Source organism: Clupea harengus, chromosome 26 (assembly GCF_900700415.2).
Source record: "Clupea harengus chromosome 26, Ch_v2.0.2, whole genome shotgun sequence".
Taxonomy (NCBI): Eukaryota; Metazoa; Chordata; class Actinopteri; order Clupeiformes; family Clupeidae; genus Clupea; species Clupea harengus.
The window spans coordinates 10,498,306-10,517,013 of record NC_045177.1 but is presented as its reverse complement, the minus strand read 5'-3'; the positions used below and the strand labels follow the sequence as shown (position 1 = coordinate 10,517,013).

Sequence of the window (18,708 nt, the reverse complement as noted above, 5' to 3'; positions counted from 1 at the left end):
GAGTCACACACTCATATTAATGCAGAGTCCTCACACACTGATATTAATGCAGACTCCTCACACACTGATATGAATGCAGAGTCACACACTCATATTAATGCAGAGTCCTCACACACTCATATTAATGCAGAGTCCTCACACACTGATATGAATGCTTTTGTGGCGGCGTTGCCTGAGCCAATCATCCTCTGCTCCTCTCACTACCTTCACACTCATAGACTCCCTGTCGCTAAAGTGGAATTCCCTTTATGTAAGCCGGCGGGTCGTGGCTCTCATTGATGTTGAGGTCTAGAGATGGAGGAACAGCATGAACACATGACCGGTGGGCTGCTTACCGCGATGGCTTGCAGCCGCTGCTGGTACTTCTCTGCCTCATCCATCTTGGATCTGAAACGAAAGTCAGAGAGAAAGGGAGTCAGAGAGAGCAGAGAGACAGGGAGAGCAGAGAGACAGGGAGAGCAGCGAGACAGGGAGTCAGAGAGACAGGGGATTAGTTTGCAGGTTTAGATTGATGTTCATTCTGGCTGTGATTTTAGTCAGGAAATAGATGGGAGAAAGCCCTCTTATTTCAGATGCTACACGTGTGGTAGCGAGGAGAGTGAACAAGGTGTGTGAATGCGGTGTTGTGACAGTAATCCTTGAAACGATGACAAGTGAACGACTCATCTCTGAAGCTCTGCTTTGACTGCAAAAACATGGCCGTGAGTGAGTGAGATGCTGTAGTTAGGAGGGTATTACAAACACAAACAGATAGACCCCATGAGTGTGGGTCTCAAATGCATAGTTTAGAGTGGCGAGGCCAAAGGTATGCACATGTATCCCCTCGAGGAAGCAAGCGCACTAAGGCTTAGATGTTGTTTGTGCTTCAGCTTCTGATAGACACGGTGGAAGGTGCTCATTCAGCTCAAGACAGGTGTGAGACTGTGTGTGTGTGTGTGCGTGTGTGTGAGTGACCTGGAGAGAGTGTGTGTGTGACCTGGAGAGAGAGTGTTTGAGTGAGATAAGAGTTGCCAGCTTGAATCCCACCGCACCTCAGTCTCCCCAACCAGAGAGGGCCTGAGGGGACAGCGCTCCTGGCACACTCAGCAGACACACCATCATTCAGCCGCACGCCCCGGGGGGGATTGGCCTAGGGAACACCACCCACGTCCAGAACCTTCTGTGCACTGCACCGCGCTGAAGCATCATCAGAGGAGCCGCCGTGAACACTTTATATGAGGAGCTCGTAAATATAATCTTACTGCCGACCATGAGATGTCTGGGGTCTCTTCCACACCTTACACATATCAGACACACACACACACACACACACACACACACACACACACACACACACACCACCTGACTGACTAAGCAGGAAGGACTCCTCTCTCCTGTCCCAGCCTGGAAAGAGACAGAGACCAGGAGAGACAGAGAGAGAGAGAGACAGAGAGACCGACAGACAGACGAGAGAGAGAGAGAGACACAGACAGAGAGAGACAGAGAGAGAGAGAGCGAGAGAGACCAGGAGAGACAGAGAGAGAGAGAGAGAGAGAGAGAAAGAGACAGACAGAGAGAGAGAGAGAGAGACAGATAAGGTGAGAGGCTCCCATCTGACAGAATGGGGCGTTAGCAGCAGGTTGCTGGGGCAAAGGCCCATCTTATCTCTCCAGAGTTCCCAGAGAAAAACACAAACTTTTCTCTGCTGAGGAGAGCAGCATTGGGGGTAAACAGAAAGCCTTTGATTGTGTTCACTGCTCCGCAACCACACCAGTGCTAATTAATGATGATGCACAGCCCCTTTCTCTCATTAGGTAAAAGGGGAAATGAGACTGGCGGCGGAAGAGACAGAGTAACATAGAGGAGAGAGGAACTGGAGGAGAAAGAAAGAAAGAAAGAAAGAAAGAAAGAAAGAAAGAGAGAGAGCGAGAGAGGAAGCAGGCACACATGCTCCACCAGTTACTCTTCATCCTCAAGCTTCTCCACCATGCTTGTTGCCATGGTAATATATCCTTCATTGGCTATAAAAAAAAAGTGCAGAACAATGTTTACCCTATCCAATCATCCTAAGCAGCTCGAGCCTACAGTGCATTTCATATTTCACACTGCCACAGAGTTTCCACACGATTCTCAACAGACCAGCCCCAGTCACACGAAGAAAAAAAAAAAAAAGTCATTCATGCAAAACAAACAGAGCTGAACTGTAGGCACTATTAACAGAGGCGGCGAGCGGGAACTGGTCTGACCCAAGTCTCCGTGCGGTCTGAGAGCAGCCTGGGTGGGGTGGGGGGGGGGGGGGGGGGGCGCAGGGAGGACGTGTATGTATGGTGTGGACAAGGGGAGGAACTTTTCTCACCCCTGTGGAAGCACAGGCTCGGTATGGCTTCAACGCAAACACTCACAGCAGTTCAGCCAGCAAGAATGTATATTTGCCCCCGAGGGGAAACCATGGGAGATGGAAGAGAATCTGTGGGAACACACACCACCGGGCTCAAGGGTTGACTGCATACAGAGTTTCAGTTGAGAACAACAGTTTCTCCTCTCTCATATCCTGACAGACTTGCACACACACACATGACACGGAGACACACAGGGAGAGAGACTCTTTCCCTGTCACCTCCTCAACACCTACTCTCCCCGGCTCCGCAGGGCTGGACGACTGCACACACATATGACAGACACACAGGGAGAGAGACTCTTCCCCTGTCACCTACACCTCCTCTCTCTGGCTCCGCTGGGCTGGACGACTGCACACAGGGAGTGAGGAATACTGGAGGGTTTCTCCCATCCTCTCCTGCAGAGGTAGCTAAGACTGGGCATGCTCCCATGGGGGCAGTCATCTGTAACCACAGGTGCGTCTGGCTGACTGGAAGTAAATCTCTCAGGAAATGCAGGTAATCCCCTTAGACAGCCAGGGAGGGGAGGGGAGGGGAGGGGAGAGAAGGGCGAGCTTCAGCGTTCGCCTCTGATCTGTATCCTTCCCTGCGCTGTGGCGCTGTGGCGCCTGGGCATGTAAAGGCTGGTCTTAATCCCACTGTTTTACAGTAGCAGAGGAATCCCCCTACCCCCCACCTCACCAATCACATACTGGTTTGAAAGGGAATCTTCAGGATTTTTTTTAACCTGGGCCATATTTTCCCATCTTTTTTTAACTGAAACTTAACCTACAGAAACAGTCATTTTCTAGACCCAGGCTTTCCACATATTCAGACACTTATTAATACATTATGGGCCAGTCAGTGGGAGATTTTTTTTTTTTATTTTGGCGCGGATGCTCGCAACATATATGATGACATTGCATAGCCATTTTGCGGTTGCCAGTTACAGCGTTTTAAACTAATACTGTATATAATCCCTAGTAACAAATTTGGGATGGGAAAATAGCGCCCAGGTTAAATAAATCCAGAAGTTTCCCTTTAAAGGCTCATCTTAACCCAAACTCCCAGTGCAGATTATACATGATCTCAGCCTTAGCCTGAACTGGTTTATATATGATACCGATACCATGCCGTGAGATGTGTCCAACAGTGAAGGGGTGACCATTACAGCCTGGGAAATGGAAACAGGAAACATCAGGTAAAGCAGGAAGGCTATTGAGTGATGCAGGCTACCACCTACCCCAGCCCACCAGTCTTAGCATGACACGAGCCTGACAAGCAGAGCTGACAGCAGCCAAGCGCACCCATGCAGAGGCTAACGCGCTAACGCGCTTCACACGCCGCCACAGGCCATGAGCATCCCGACGCCCACATTCTGCCCCATTTCCCCCGGTAAGCCACCGGCAGGGACCGGTCCCACACAGCCGCCGCCGCCGCCCACTCGCCGTACGTGCTCTTGCCGTTTGCTGTGATTTGACTGGGGCCCTCTCCCCGTCACAGCCACGCTTCACAGAGAAACGACCAATGGCGCTGCAACACCTGCCTCCATCACCGCGCCGGCTCCAGTCAGAAAAACTGTCCAGGTCGGCCTTGGTAACCGAGCAGCGGGGGACGGCGACGACTGCAGAGATTTGGGGCACTTTTGTGAGATTTGTCTGAGCGCGTCATCAAGACAAGGCAATTTGCACAGGGAGAATGGAAGAGTAGGTTTCCGTGGAGACGGAGTGCTGCGATGCGCTTGTTTGAGGGCAGCACTCTCCTTCTTTAAGTGCACAGACACAGAGAGAGAGAGAGAGAGAGAGAGAGAGAGAGAGAGAGAGAGAGAGAGAAAAAGAGAGAGAGAAAAAAAGAAAGAAAGAAAGAAAGAGAGAGGCATACAGAGAGAGAGAGAGAGGCATACAGAGAGAGAGAGAGAAAGAGAGAGGCATACAGAGAGAGAGAGAGAGAGAGAGAGAAAGAAAGAGAGAGGCATACAGAGAGAGAGAGAGAGAGAGAGAAAGAAAGAGAGAGGCATACAGAGAGAGAGAGAGAGAGAGAGAGATAGAGGCATACAGAGAGGCAGAGATCCATCGCCACAGCAGCTGTGGTGTTGAAACCAGACATCCACTGGCTACGGATGTGTGTGTGTGTGTGTGTGTGTGTGTGTGTGTGTGTGTGTGTGTGTGTCTAATCTGGTCAGCCTTCACTACTCTATGCACAGGGAGCACTGCTTACATGCAGGCTGTGCAAATGATGAGCAGCAGCAGATTTTCCTCATGCAGAGGAACTCCCTCCATAGACTCCATAGAGGGGGAAACAAGCAGCATGAATGACTGTTGCCCACACAAACTCGAGCTGAGCCTCCTCTCCTCTCCTCTCTCGGGGGCTGTTGTTGAGGAGAGCTGCCATGGCCTACTTCGTTCCTGGAAGAGGAAGAGGACTGTTCTGGGTAGCCTTGAGATGAGGATGAGTGATCTTGCATCAGGATGTGTGCGCTGCTGCGCCCCTGACCTGAGGCAGACGACACCTGATCCTCCCGGGCGAACACTGACGCTGACGAGGTGGAGCTTTCCTCAGCTGAACGGGTGGCCGTGAGCGGAGACTCAAATGACATGTCATTAATGGCCAGCCTATTAAGAAAGGCTGCTGTAGGAGGGTTGGCTTGGTGTGGCTTATCCACATGCTGTGACAAAGCAAGTGCCAAACTGAAGAAGCGTCTAAAACAAGTGACCTAATGAGCTAACACCAAGAGCAGCATTGATGCTTGCTTGCTTGTTAGCTAGCCAACTAGCTGATGTATTTAGCAAAGTTGAGCATGAACCACGAACCTACAAATATGGTGTATACCACCATACCTTTGGAAACTGTAAAACCTACATAATTTCGACTTAATCGATGTCCTTGGGAGGTGAATCATGTATATAACCTATCGCATCGATTCCCAAACTGGGGTACGCAAAGTGGTTCAGGGGGTACGCGGGGAGAAAATTTGATTCGCGTTTTCAAAGTGAAAAAGCCCATTACATTTTCAAACGGAGCTATAAATAGACATGAAATCTTAAATAGTCCGAATAGCCAAGTCGCATTGTCATAGAAATACTCATGTATACCCATATTCAGCTAAATAATTACACTGCCAAAATAGCTACAGCTAGGTTAGTGACCTACCCTGACAGTTTCAAGTGTTATATGCTGAATATGTGTGCGGGGGAAGGGGGCGTGGTGGCGGTTACAAACATGGAAAAAAAAACGGGGGGGTACGTAGCTGGAGATTTAATGTCTGAAAGGGGTACGGGACTGTAAAAAGTTTGGGAACCACTGACCTATCGGATGTGAATCATGTACATGACCTATCGGATGCCTCCAGATACAGTTGGGCCAATAAAAAAAAAAAAGCACCAATGACCTTTTTCTGTGGCTGTTGTGTCAGCATCAGAAAAGAGTACAAACTCAAGGCTTTGTTTACGCGTCCCACCACCCTCCTCGCTGACATTTGAAGACAGTGGTGACGCATTGTCTGCCTGGTCCCTCTCTGCACTCCAGCGCTGTTGTGCCCTCAGGCCTGTCCCGGATTCTGGCCATCCATGCTGGCTGTGCTCTGCAGAAGCCTCCGCACCCCTCCATCCTCCCCTCCTCCACACCCTTCCATCCTCCCCTCCGCACCACCCTTCCATCCTCCCCTCCTCCCCTCCGCACCCCTCCATCCTCCCCTCCACACCACCCCTCCATCCTCCCCTCCACACCACCCCTCCATCCTCCCCTCCACACCCCTCTTCCATCCTCCCCTCCACACCCCTCTTCCATCCTCCCCTCCACACCCCTCTTCCATCCTCCCCTCCACACCACCCTTCCATCCTCCCCTCTGCACCCTTCCATCCTCCCCTCCTTCCATCCTCCCCTCCGCACCACCCTTCCATCCTCCCCTCCCTTCCATCCTCCCCTCCACACCCTTCCATCCTCCCCTCCCTTCCATCCTCCCCTCCACACCCTTCCATCCTCCCCTCCCTTCCATCCTCCCTTCCGCACCACCCTTCCATCCTCCCCTCCACACCCCTCTTCCATCCTCCCCTCCACACCACCCTTCCATCCTCCCCTCCGCACTGACATGTTCAGCGTTATTCACTTCCTCCCATCTCCTCATGTGCTCAATTAATTCCCATGGAGAGAGAGAGAGAGAGAGAGAGACACTGACTGAAGCGGTCTTTTGTATTCATGACTCGTAACTCTCCTCTGCCGACTGGGGATTGTGGCCGAGACCCAGCCAGGCAGAGTGCAGGCCCCTTTCAAGGGGATGATGAGCTTAAAGCACTCTGAATGGAGGGGATTCCAGAGGAACTTTCCTCTCCGACTAAACAAATATAAAAGCCTGGTGGCCGCTGCCCCTGCAGTCACACCATTAGAGCCCTCAATAAGCCCACCGTTCAGCTCAGGGCCGTAGTGAACGGCCTAATATCACCAACCCCAGCATCCTCCATTCAGAACCAGAGAAAGTCAGCATCCTCCATTCAGAACCTGATATGGTTCATGGAGGCGCCCCATCTGGAGTCTTTATTTGGCTTAGGGAGGGAATCTATTCTGCTGCCTTTGGAGAGTATCAATTCATGCCGCTGCTTTTTTAATCTGCTGTTGATTTACAGACAGACAGACAGGAGCAGACTCAAATCAAATTTGGGATGGACTTGTTTGTTGTTGCTTTCAATTCAATTGCCATCGGAGATGCTTTATTGAATTTTTTTCGTGTATATTGCGTGTCGTATTGCAGATACGAGTGTATGTGTTAGTATTAGTGTGTGTGTGTGTGTGTGTGTGTGTGTGTGTGTGTGTGTGCCTGTTCAAGTGTGTTTCCCAGACCTTGTGTTCTGTGCTCTGTGGTATGCATGCTGCAGATACGATTGGATGTGTTAGTGTGTGTGTGTGTGTGTGTGTGTGTGTGTGTGTGTGTGTGTGTGTGTGTGTGTGTGTGTGTGTTCTGTGGTATGCATGGAATCTGAACAGTTGTATGTCTGCAGCTGCAGCAGCATGCAGTGAGGTTGGTTTGAGTGACAGACCTGGTCAACACAACAAGGATGAAAACAAACAACAAAATGTAATAGTGTGAGAGAGTTAGAGCTAGGGAGAGAGAGAGAGAGCGAGAGAGAGAGAGAGAGAGAGAGAGAGAGAGAAGAAAGAAAAATGCTGAAAGCCTACTTTTCCCAGGGGTTGTTAAAAAATAAAAAACAGCCAGCAAGACTTTGGTCAAAATTACACAAAGGAAAATACCCGGAGGCAAAGGTCCAACTGCTACAAACTTAACTGATCATCTAATGCAAGCAGCGCGGGCCCACAGGCCTTCACTCCCCACCCAAAACACACAGATGAATTCACACACACACACACACACACAAGATAGTGTGTCAAGGTCAATCTAGCTCACCAAAGCCCTTCCGTCTTAAACAGCAATCTGCAAATCATAGGCAGCCTTAAAGAGTAAGCGTGTTCAACTGTGTCATCCATTTAAATAGATGTCAAAACTAGGCACATCTCAATTTAATAACCTGTCCCGAGTTCAAAACAGTCCATTTGAGGCCCATCCAATCAGAATCGAACACGTAATGTGGGGAGAAAGAGCTTCATCATGTCTGTGCTGCCTGCTCTGTTTTTCTCTAGTAACAAAACTCCCACATCCCAGGAGAGGGCTGCGGCTATCAGGATGGCAGCTGTCAGAGACGGCCTCTCCCTCTCTCCGAGGGCATTATTGAGCCGTGCAGGGGAGCGAGTCTGGGATAGATCAATGGTCTCTCTGTCAGGTGCTCCCCTGGGCCGCGCTCAGGCGCACAATGGCTGCTCTGTTCCCGCCAGTATCCAGCCTTCTCTACGCTCTCTCTCTCTCTCTCTCTCTCTCTCTCTCTCTCTCTCTCTCGTGAGTAGCGCCCATCCCTCGTTCCTTCTCCTGCAGCGGTGAGGAGCCCATCGCTCCCCACATGCCTTGGTGCTGGGGGCGGGTTGTTAGCGAGCGCGGCCCATTGGACGGAATACTGCATTGCTGGAGGCACCAGAGCATCAGAAGACACCGTCTGATGGAGTGCAGTTTTAGCTCCACCCTTACAGCCTGTGTCATTTCCCCCGTGGGACGAGGGTGGAGTGCTCCACTTGTGTGTGTGTGTGTGTGTGTGTGTGTGTGTGTGTGTGTGTGTGTGCCCCAGTTTGGTCCACACAGGTAGAATGAAAGTGAAAAGTGAGACCAAAGTAAGACAGTCAGGGGGAGGCCAGCTGTTCTGCACAGACTTGATAACGTCATGTTTCAGCTAGGTCACACACACACACACACACACACACACACACACACACACACACACACACACACAGACAGAGACAGAGAGGGAGAGAGTGAGAAAGACAAGGCCCTGCCACCAGGGAACATTTGCTACTGTCTGGGTCTTTGTGTTTTGATCAGATCTCAAGGTTAAATATATTTGCAAAATGATGTGCGATAACAAACGTCCACCTCGACTTTGCCCGGCACCTTCTCCACAAGAGGAAAAGAGAGTGGACATGTTTTCACAAGCTCACATAGCTCATGCTTCTGAGAGCCAAACCTCCCCGTCCTGGAGATGGTTTGTGGGTGTTTCGGCCCCATTATGCTCCAGCGCATGTTTTCACAGGCCTTTAACAATGAGTTGGGAATGTTGGGAAAGCCAAAGAAATAAGGAATTCCTGTATCCATTAGGGTGTGGGTCTGTGAGGAGGAGAGGGAAACGAACACACACACACACACACACACACACACGTCTGCTCACCGCTCCCCCGCTGACAGAGGGATGGGCAACGGATGACCCCAAAAACAAAGGTCACCGAGGGCATGTGTGTGTCTGCCATACCACACACACACACAACATGAGCACAGGCAGGCACCGTTTCTCCCAGCGTTGACCACGGCACCCCCCCGCCCCCTCCCTTATCCACCAGCTCTCATTCCTGGGCTGCATCAGGCTCCCTTTGACCGCTTCTGGAGCAGATCCATGTTGACCGCCTCCAACAGAATTCTAATGGGAGTCCCAAAAACGGCCTATCAGGCCTTCAGGGTCTTTATGTTTCTCTGCACTTGGACATGACTCTTCCCTATGATCTCCAGCATCACAATGCTGTGGTGAAGCTCTGGAGGGAACAGTAGAGAGAGCAGCTGTGCCATTGCCAAATGAAAATAAAAATGCAGCCATCAAAAGCAAAAAAGAGAAGTGACAGCGCAGCACATCCCTCTCCATTAGATGCACAGCAGAGAGAGAGAGAGAGAGAGAAAGAGACAGTAACTATGACAATGGCTTGGCACAGACAGACACACAGACAGACAGACAGGACAGACACACACGACATGATATATAATTTAACTTTAAGGCAAGATATTGCTATTAAATGTGCAAATTAAATATAAAATTTGCATTGGGAGGAGTATCCTCTCCCAGCACAAAGGGGAGTCATTGCAGTGGGCAGGAGTGAGTGACCTCCTGTGACGGCCCTTATTGCAGTGGGCAGGAGTGAGTGACCTCCTGTGACGGCCCTTATTGCAGTGGGCAGGAGTGACCTCCTGTGACGGTCCTTATTGCAGTGGGCAGGAGGGACCTCCTGTAACGGCCCTTACTGCAGCAGAGCTGAAAGAGCCTCTGACTGAGGACACTCTGTTGTTGGTTGAGTAGGGGGTCCATTATGTTGAGCAGCTTGTGCACCATCCTTCTCTCCACAACCAACTCTAGGGGCTCCAGAGCAGTCCCCAGCTCATCCAGCCTTCCTCTTGAAGGATCCAGAGAACAGAAAAAGGGGAGTCCCTTTTTTTTCTTAATGTATTCTCGCTGACCCTAACACACACACACACACACACACACACACACACACACACACCCATCTCACCGGGCAAGAGTGAGTACACAGACACACACACACACACACACACACAGAAACATGCCAATACAGACAGGAAAGGGAAGAGCCCTTGTCAAGGTCTGGGATGCCTGTGCTGTGCCTCTCCCTCCTGGTTCCCTCCTGGTTCCCTCCTGTCTGTGCTGGTTCTGTGCCCACTGAACCTTTTCCGTCCAAAATGACTCCGCTCCTTCTCCTAATCCCGGATAAATCCTCCACATTCTGTTTCAAGTTTCAGAGGCAATTTTAGCAAAGTAGGTGCAGTCAAGTACATTCCCCCGACACCCTTTTAAACCCTGTGGTGATGCTTGTAGTGAGTCTCTTCTTTTTGCTGCTTGCTGAGAAAACTGATGAAGCCAATTCCCACTCGTATCATTTTGACTCACCCACGGTATGCAGAGAGAGAAACAGTACCCAACTCCAAAGAGCCTGCTGGAACACGTATGTCTCACATTGCATGTCCATGAGCACATGCTGAATCTTCCCAGTTGGTGGAGTGGAATTTTTTTTTTTTTTTTTTTTTTTTTTTTAAACATTGAATTTTAGTGTGAGAGTAAAACAGCCAATGGTTGAGTGGTATTCCACAGATTTGACATGATTGCATAGCTGATAACTGCAGTAAGAAGAGACAGTGCTGATGCTGGGCCAGCTGGCCTTTGGCTTGGCTTCTATTGTACCTTTAATATGACTTAAGCTTTGCATTGTACCTTTAATATGACTTAAGCTTCTATTGTGCCTTTAATATGACTTCAGCTTATATTGTATCTTTAATATGACTTCAGCTTTGCATTGTGCCTTTAATATGACTTAAGCTTCTATTGTACCTTTAATATGACTTCAGCTTCTATTGTACCTTTAATATGACTTCAGCTTTGCATTGTGCCTTTAATATGACTTAAGCTTCTATTGTACCTTTAATATGACTTCAGCTTCTATTGTACCTTTAATATGACTTCAGCTTCTATTGTACCTTTAATATGACTTCAGCTTTGCATTGTGCCTTTAATATGACTTCAGCTTCTATTGTACCTTTAATATGACTTCAGCTTATATTGTACCTTTAATATGACTTCAGCTTTGTCTTCGCCAGGTCACTCTCAAGTCGTTGTGGCTATTCTGTCAAAAACCCAAACTGGCCAAACTCTAAAACTACAGCTGTGAAACACAGATATGTCAAGAGGAGGATGAGAGAAGGAGGAAGAATGTAACAACACATGGGGCCCCAGGTAGGAACACTTGTTCTGACGCGCCCAGACAAGAGCCCTTCCAGCAGTGAATCACACTTCAACGCTGTGCTGTCTCCACACACACACACACACACACACACACACACACACACACACACACACACACACACACACACACACACACACACACACACACACACACACACACACACACACACACACACACACACCACACACACACACACACACACACACACACACACACACACACACCTCTATGTACATCTGCTAGTTTACATATTTACTATGATGTTGGTCCTGTCTAACCAGATATCTGCCGATTCATAATTACAGACGTTTCAGTCAAAGAGGGATGACACCTCGTCAGCCTATCCTATCATCCAGTGTCAATCGGACCCCTCCAGGATTTTGCAATCTTGTGGCCACGCAAATTCAAGGACTTCACACCATTTTAATTGCACGCTGCAATTCTCTCTAATTACTGCAATATTTCCACAAAAAAAGCAGAGTCTGCATTTCTGAATTTCCGCGTTTTTTGGGCGATTGATTTTATTTACCTCAAAATCACCTCAATTTTAACCGCACTGAGAATTCCTCAAGCAAATTTGGTCACTGTTGGCCGCAACAATCACAACCAACCCTAGCAAGATCCCAGAGGGACTGGTTCATGCAAACTCATCGAATGCCAGCTCCCATCAGCCCAGGTTGCCTTCAACCCAAGACACTTTGTTCCCAAGAATGTACAGACTGCCACAAACCACTGCATACTCCAAAGGTGGCGTCACGGCAATTGCGCACGGTGACATGCAATGGCTTGCTTCAGTTGCTTTAACTGTCTGTGGGATGAGCGTTGAACTCAAACAGGTTTGGGGAGGTTTTGTCTGTGCGACTGGTGTAATCCAGCCTCTTCTCTTCTCTTCTCTGCTCCAACCGCTATCATTAGCCATGACCCCAGAGAACAGATTCTAGCCTTCTAGCACCGTCACTAAGCTGCCATTTATAACACTGACATACAATGCTTCTGCATGGAACACGCATGCCTGTTGTCCAGGTGAGATTTCACGCGTCTGCATTCAGCATGTGAAGACATTGAATATCCTCAGAGGAATACAATTTTCAGGAAATAAAAGAATGATTCATCTGTTCAAGAAAAGTGTTTTCTCCTAGTCGGGCCTTACGTGAACGAAGGCAAGACACCATGTATCTTAAGGGATTAAGTAGCCAATGTTTAACACAGCAGAAAATACCTTACTACTGAGGGTCAAAGAAAAACAAACTCAGTCTAGTCAGTAATTAAATGATAGACAATGGTCACAGTTGCACAAACTCGACACACTAAAGCAATCTACAAGATCACTTAGTGACTTTTGAAGTAGCCCTATTCAACACTATATCTGAACAGTGGAGGCACATCTAATCTCTCCCCAAATCCTGGATGTGTGAAAGGTCACAGGTCAATTTAAATGTCATCCTCACCCAATAATTGCTCTGAGAGATATACTATAGTCTACTTTGCCCTACCAACGCCACTACAAGCATGCCAATATGCACTGACGGCCAAATAATCTACCATTTTTTATGGCAGGGAAGAATGTTCACAAGAAGTAAATGATGTTCCTTTGTTTCAAAATAAAAAAAGGCTATCTACCGAGCTCACAAACAGTCAGCTGACACTTCAGGGTCATGAACCATAAAAGGATGGCGGTGTTCTCTGCCCTTAAGGCCTATTGCACAGCTAGTGAGGCAAGGCAACAATTATCAGATACCTTTACAAACTGCTTTCAGGGGAATTCCAGAAATGTATGGGTCTCCTTTTGACATTGATGGAAATCCATTCAAGATCAAAAACATTCCAAATTCCCCAGGACACCCATTTGTTCTTTAATATTCTATATTTCCAATCCCTGTGTAGTGAACTCGTTTGCTCTAACGACCCAACTGCATACGGATACATTGGGAAAGCTTGTCCAGTCATTAACGGTTTGACTCCCTCACCCAGTTAATCTCACCACTCATTACTCCTGGGCCACAGAGTAAGCCAATAAAGGCCACCCGTGAAAAAGGGGCAAGACCGATAGCACCTTCAAAACAAACCACATCTCTTCTGATTTACGACCCAGAAACCAAAGAGGGTGAGGGAATACCTTCCTATGGTACTGCCTTGCTATTAATACAGCCATAATGGACTGAGGGTCCTGTTAATAATAATAACACGAGCTGAGGACATGAATATCATTCCAGGAATAGGCCTCCTCCGCACAGAGAGGCAAACACATGCTAAATCATTAACCATCAAGGCTAATGACTAAATGATGCTAATGCTAGCTACTCATACTCTCTCCTCCAGTCCAGGGACCATGGAGATGCATGTTTTTAGTGCTGGTGGAGGAGGTGCTGGTTTGAACATTGAGCCATTGAAACAATTTGTTTCTCCATCACTTTGTGTTCTTTGGTGTGAAGACGCTGTGAGCGGTTACATCAATGTGGGTCTGGAGAACAACACATTGGCACATAGGAGAGCTCCAATACGAGGCAGGAGAGGGTCTGGCTGGAGAGACTGGCACTGCCATACATACATCCACTGGTGTCCTTACACAAGCTATATCCCAAACGCATTGTAATTCAAATTCACAGGAAGGCTTTTACACCTGTAGTTATGTTATCTGTAGAGCTCTTAACTGTGGCCTATCAAATCACATGGATTTCTCATTCCTTTCTCATTCATCTTTGGAGATCATCAGCCGATACTCCAGACATGAGTAAGTAATGCCTGTTATGTACAGTATCCATGGTAAGATGAACAACTGAGTGGAGATATATACGGGGAAGTGTCGTGGGGCTGTAAGTGAGACAGGCTCTCTGTGGTGTGTGAGTGACGGCACAATGGCTGTGTGGCAGAGAGGAATTTCCCCCAAGCAACTTTCCCATCCATCATCGGCTGCTCAGGATTGCCCACAAGACTCCTCAGCAGACCACGGTGTGACCTCCTCAATATGTGTGTCTCTCTCTCTCTCTCTCTCTCTCTCGTCTGCATCTCCTTTCTTTCGGTTTCACCCTTTCTCCATATTTCTCTCATCATGGATTACAGGTTAAACATTTAATTCTACATGGAACCATTAAATACAGTGATATTATTAAAAAAACAGCCATAGCATTGGTTGTAAAGCTAGAATCGAGTGTATGCAGAATCCTCAAACTCAGACCTGGATGTGAATAACAAATGGACCCTCAAACTGCAAAATGAACAAGAAAAAAATAAATCATTTGAAAGTAGAATTTCAATTTATGCCTAGGCTAAGCAATTCTGCTCGGACAGACCTTCTAAGGAGTCCCTTGAGGTGGTGATGTTTAGCTTACCCTTCGACCAACAAGTAACTTATCTTTCTGTCTGGTAAGCACTTCTTTAAAGGGGAACGTGGGTGTCTCTGCAGAAAGTCCACAGGCCCCGGGTGCTACCTCCCTCTCTCACACTCTCTATCTCTCCTTTTTTCTCTCATGTTCATCATGACTAGATATGAAGGGCGCTATGGTCTCTCTCTCGATCAATCAATCCAAAGCTAATTTGGAATCAAAGGGGTTACACTACAGTTAAAAATGTCTAAAGGTGGAGACCCGTTTGCCACAGATACAATTGGATTATCGGTTTCCTTTGGCCTTGCACTAGACCAGCAGCCAACTCCTTCCCCAGCCTCAGTCCAAAAGACTCCTTTTCAGCCAAAACATAAATGTTTTATGTGTTGTGATAGTGGCTGTGGAGCCTGTGGACATCTTATTGCATTTTAAAGCTTTGCTGTGAGTAAATGTCTCTGGGCCTCATTCCTCTTCGACACTCTATCTGCAAAGTCCCATGTTGTTCAGGAATGTATCACCCAATAATGTAGGCAGCTAAGTTCGCAAGAGATAACAACTGCTGTGAAGTCTACTTTTTCACCAAGAGCCGTGGGCCTACCTCATTATATTCTACTCTTATTAGCTTCTACATATGCCCTAACTGAACTGTTTTCCATAATATCAGTGAATTACCGTTGTTATCCTAGACAACAGACATGTCTAGGACCAAATTCATATAATCTCATAAACCTTAGCAGTAATATCACACATGAACCCTGTGATGATTATTACAGTACACCAATCTAAATGTGAATTCTTATCAGTGCATATCTTTCTGGTTGTTGCATATTCCAAAGCAGTAGTTTCCATAATTCATATATATATATATATTTTTTTTAAACGTTTTCTATCATGCACAAATCTTAAGCCTCTTTAAAGCACCTTTTGACACTGAATTAATTGTGAATAGATGGAAACAAGCACACAAGATTATTTCTCTTCAAGTTGTGGGGGGTCTGGGGAGGGGAGCTGTTCAGTCAGCAACTCTGTGGCAAAATGACCGTACTCAACGACTATTCAAGGACAACTAACGAGGGACGTTTTTTAATGTAACTTGAAGATATAATGTCATGAAAAACATTCACTTAAATCTTGTGCAAAACGCGTTCGTTGGATGTAATATAACCACTTACCGTTTCTGGTAACCTGTGCAGATGTCCAAAAACAACAGGTAGGTTCACTCCGAAACAACTGGGCAAAAACCTATGAGTAAAATGAATGTTTTTGTTCGAACAGGTCTTCGCTCGTGCGAATGCTTCACCTTCACCTTCACCTTAAAAAAACACCTTGAGTCCTCATCCAACTGGGAAAAAGTCCAACTAGGAGCGCTCCCAACTGCACAAGAGTGTATCAAAACGCGGCCTTTTTTAATTAAACCTCCGTCTTGATCCACGAGCACATGCTTCAGTCTTTCACTCAAAATATGTTGTCACCTTCAGCCTTCTTCCGACTTCATGTGCGTAATAAGCTACTAAATGTTCAACTCATGGTAGAGCGACGCAGCGCTGGAAACCTACCCAGCACTACCTGACTCTAGTTCCTGCTTGGAGGCCAACCCACTTTGGTCCGGTTTACTTAAGAGAAATGGCGGTTTATGCGAGTCTACGGTCTCCTCGTATGCCATAAACAGCCAATTAACACTCATCGGAAGTTTTAAAGAAGACAGCGAGTTGGCAGTGAAGCTAGAGGTACGTCAGTTACAGTTGTGTTTAAACTGTACGAGTGGCTTCCTCTGAGGAAGTAAGTGGAGCCAAATCAGCGTTGTGGAAAAAAAAAAACACGTCGAATACAGATTAGTAATAGAGTATACAGACTAGTTTATGATGGCACTGGTAGCCACACTATAAAGACAAAATCGTGCCCATGTTGGGAATTGCGGTCCCTTGTAAACAGGCTAATGATAACAGCCTTACATTTAACCTTTGTTGAGAATTATTTATGTTTACTCGTAGTTTGTCCTAGCATGAACTAAAATTGGTTAAAGGTTATTTATTTATTTATGGCTCGGTTTTGGTGTTCACATATTTGCCTATACGATTGTTGTTTGCGGCTGAGGTAAGTGAATGAACTACACATTTCTGTCAAATTGAAATCAATAGTACACGTCAGCAAAGCCAAGGTGAACCTTTAATTTCTCTTGCGGTGTAATCAGCAAACAATGAGCCACAGGCACAGTGATAAAGTGATGTTTCCAGGTGGTCTATCTCTCTCACACACAAACCCATCCAACCCAGTACACAACCAGTATATCTTAGAAGGCAGCAGACTTCATTCTGATTGCTGTTATGAAAATAGAGGTTCCATAAGCATCACTACCAACATGACTGTTGACCACAGTAGCACAGCAATGACACAGGTTAGGTTTGTGAACATAAAGCAAACATATCATGCCCTGTCTATATCACAGAAAGCGTTGCAAACGTTGCCAAGCAGTATCCTCTAAATTGCATTTTTGAATGCTGTACCATGGAATAGCTCACGAAAGCCCTTCTCTTTGAAATTGCGAAGAGCAACAATGTTGATGAAGAAAATAAACCAGATGTGTCTTTAATGCTAATTATGAGGTTATTTTTTCCCCTTTCATTTCTCATAAGTATTTATGACACAGCTCTCAGCAGGCCTTCAAAGCCCTGTTCTGCAGAATTCCATTTGCAGATCCTATCAACATTTAAAAGAATACAGATGGTTGATCTCATGGAGTATAAAGATTCACTCATGAAAAGTTTTCTCTCTCTCTCTCTCTCTCTCTCTCTCTCTCTCTCTCTCTCTCTCTCTGTGTGTTTGTGTAAAATAATATAGGAGAGTTTCCCCGGAGACGCTTCAAGTTCCTGTTTGTTCACAATAGAGGATAACTGCCAAGTGTGCAAACAGAGAAGAAGAGGAGGGAGCCAGCCCACAGGGGAGTGGATCAAAGGGCGTGGCGTGGCGTGCATGCATGTTCCCCATACTCTACATCCATATCTCCCTCTGTCTAGTTAGCGCTTAGATTTCAGTGAAAAAGAAGAAGAAGAACAACAACAACAACAACAACAACAGTGGCAGTAACTACAGAGTGAAACAATATTATAGTCAGAAAACTACAGCAACCTTTATCAAACCAGCAACCAGTAAAGAGAGTAGTATCCCAGATGTTGGTAAAGGCTAGATAATGGCACCACAATGAAAATGAGAAAAACAAAGATCTTAGGTATCACACTTTATATGTGGCATGTAAGTTCTGCAAACATTTTAATTGACATGTTTTTTTCTCTTTAATTCTCTCTTTGTTTGTCTGCACATTTGTGTATTTGTGTGCGTGTGTGTGTTTGCGCGCGTGTGTGTGTGTGCGCACGTGTGCATGCATTTATGTATGCACAGAGCACTTGTCTTCCAGCCATCCGCAAAACACAGGAGGAGCCCACATGTGTGTGTGTGTGTGTGTGTGCGCACAGTTGGATCCTCTTAATGTGTGCCATGGATGCCGGGTTTCCATGGGAACCACAAATCCACCTCCCACCAGCATGTCAGAGGCGCGGTTGGGTTGGAGCGGTGGCCAATGTGGCCAGGCAGCGCAGGCTCACCAGATGCAGGAGAGTGACACAAGTCATCCATCAGCATCCGTCACCTTAATGGTGTAATTAGAAGTGACGAGGGTGCCGCGCGCCGACAGCTGGTGGTCTCACTAATCATGTGAACACATGCTCCACGGCTGCACAGCTGTTGTTCTGCTGATGTTCAAGTAACCCTCTGAAGGCTTTCTCCTCTCTCTCCTCTCTCTCCCTCCTCCTTTTCCTCCTTACTCCTCTCTCTCTCTCTCTCTCTCTCTCTCTCTCACTCATTGACATGTATCTCCACTCACAGTTTCATACGTACTTGCATGTGGGAAAGCGTCCCAATTATAACCT

General features: G+C 47.1%; 1 protein-coding gene across 1 annotated transcript in view; it reads right to left on the bottom strand.

The window, feature by feature from the left end:
• The window catches only part of palm3 (paralemmin 3), a 27,447-nt gene extending 11,359 nt beyond the window's left edge, over positions 1-16,088 (bottom strand). The window contains exons 1-2 of the mRNA XM_031563939.1: positions 15,958-16,088; positions 336-387 (exon numbers count right to left, since the gene is read on the bottom strand). Of these exons, the coding sequence (XP_031419799.1) occupies positions 336-380 (45 nt within the window). The 5' untranslated portion in view covers positions 381-387; positions 15,958-16,088. The remainder of the gene's footprint in view (positions 1-335; positions 388-15,957) is intronic.
• Between the last annotated feature and the right edge of the window lie 2,620 nt (positions 16,089-18,708).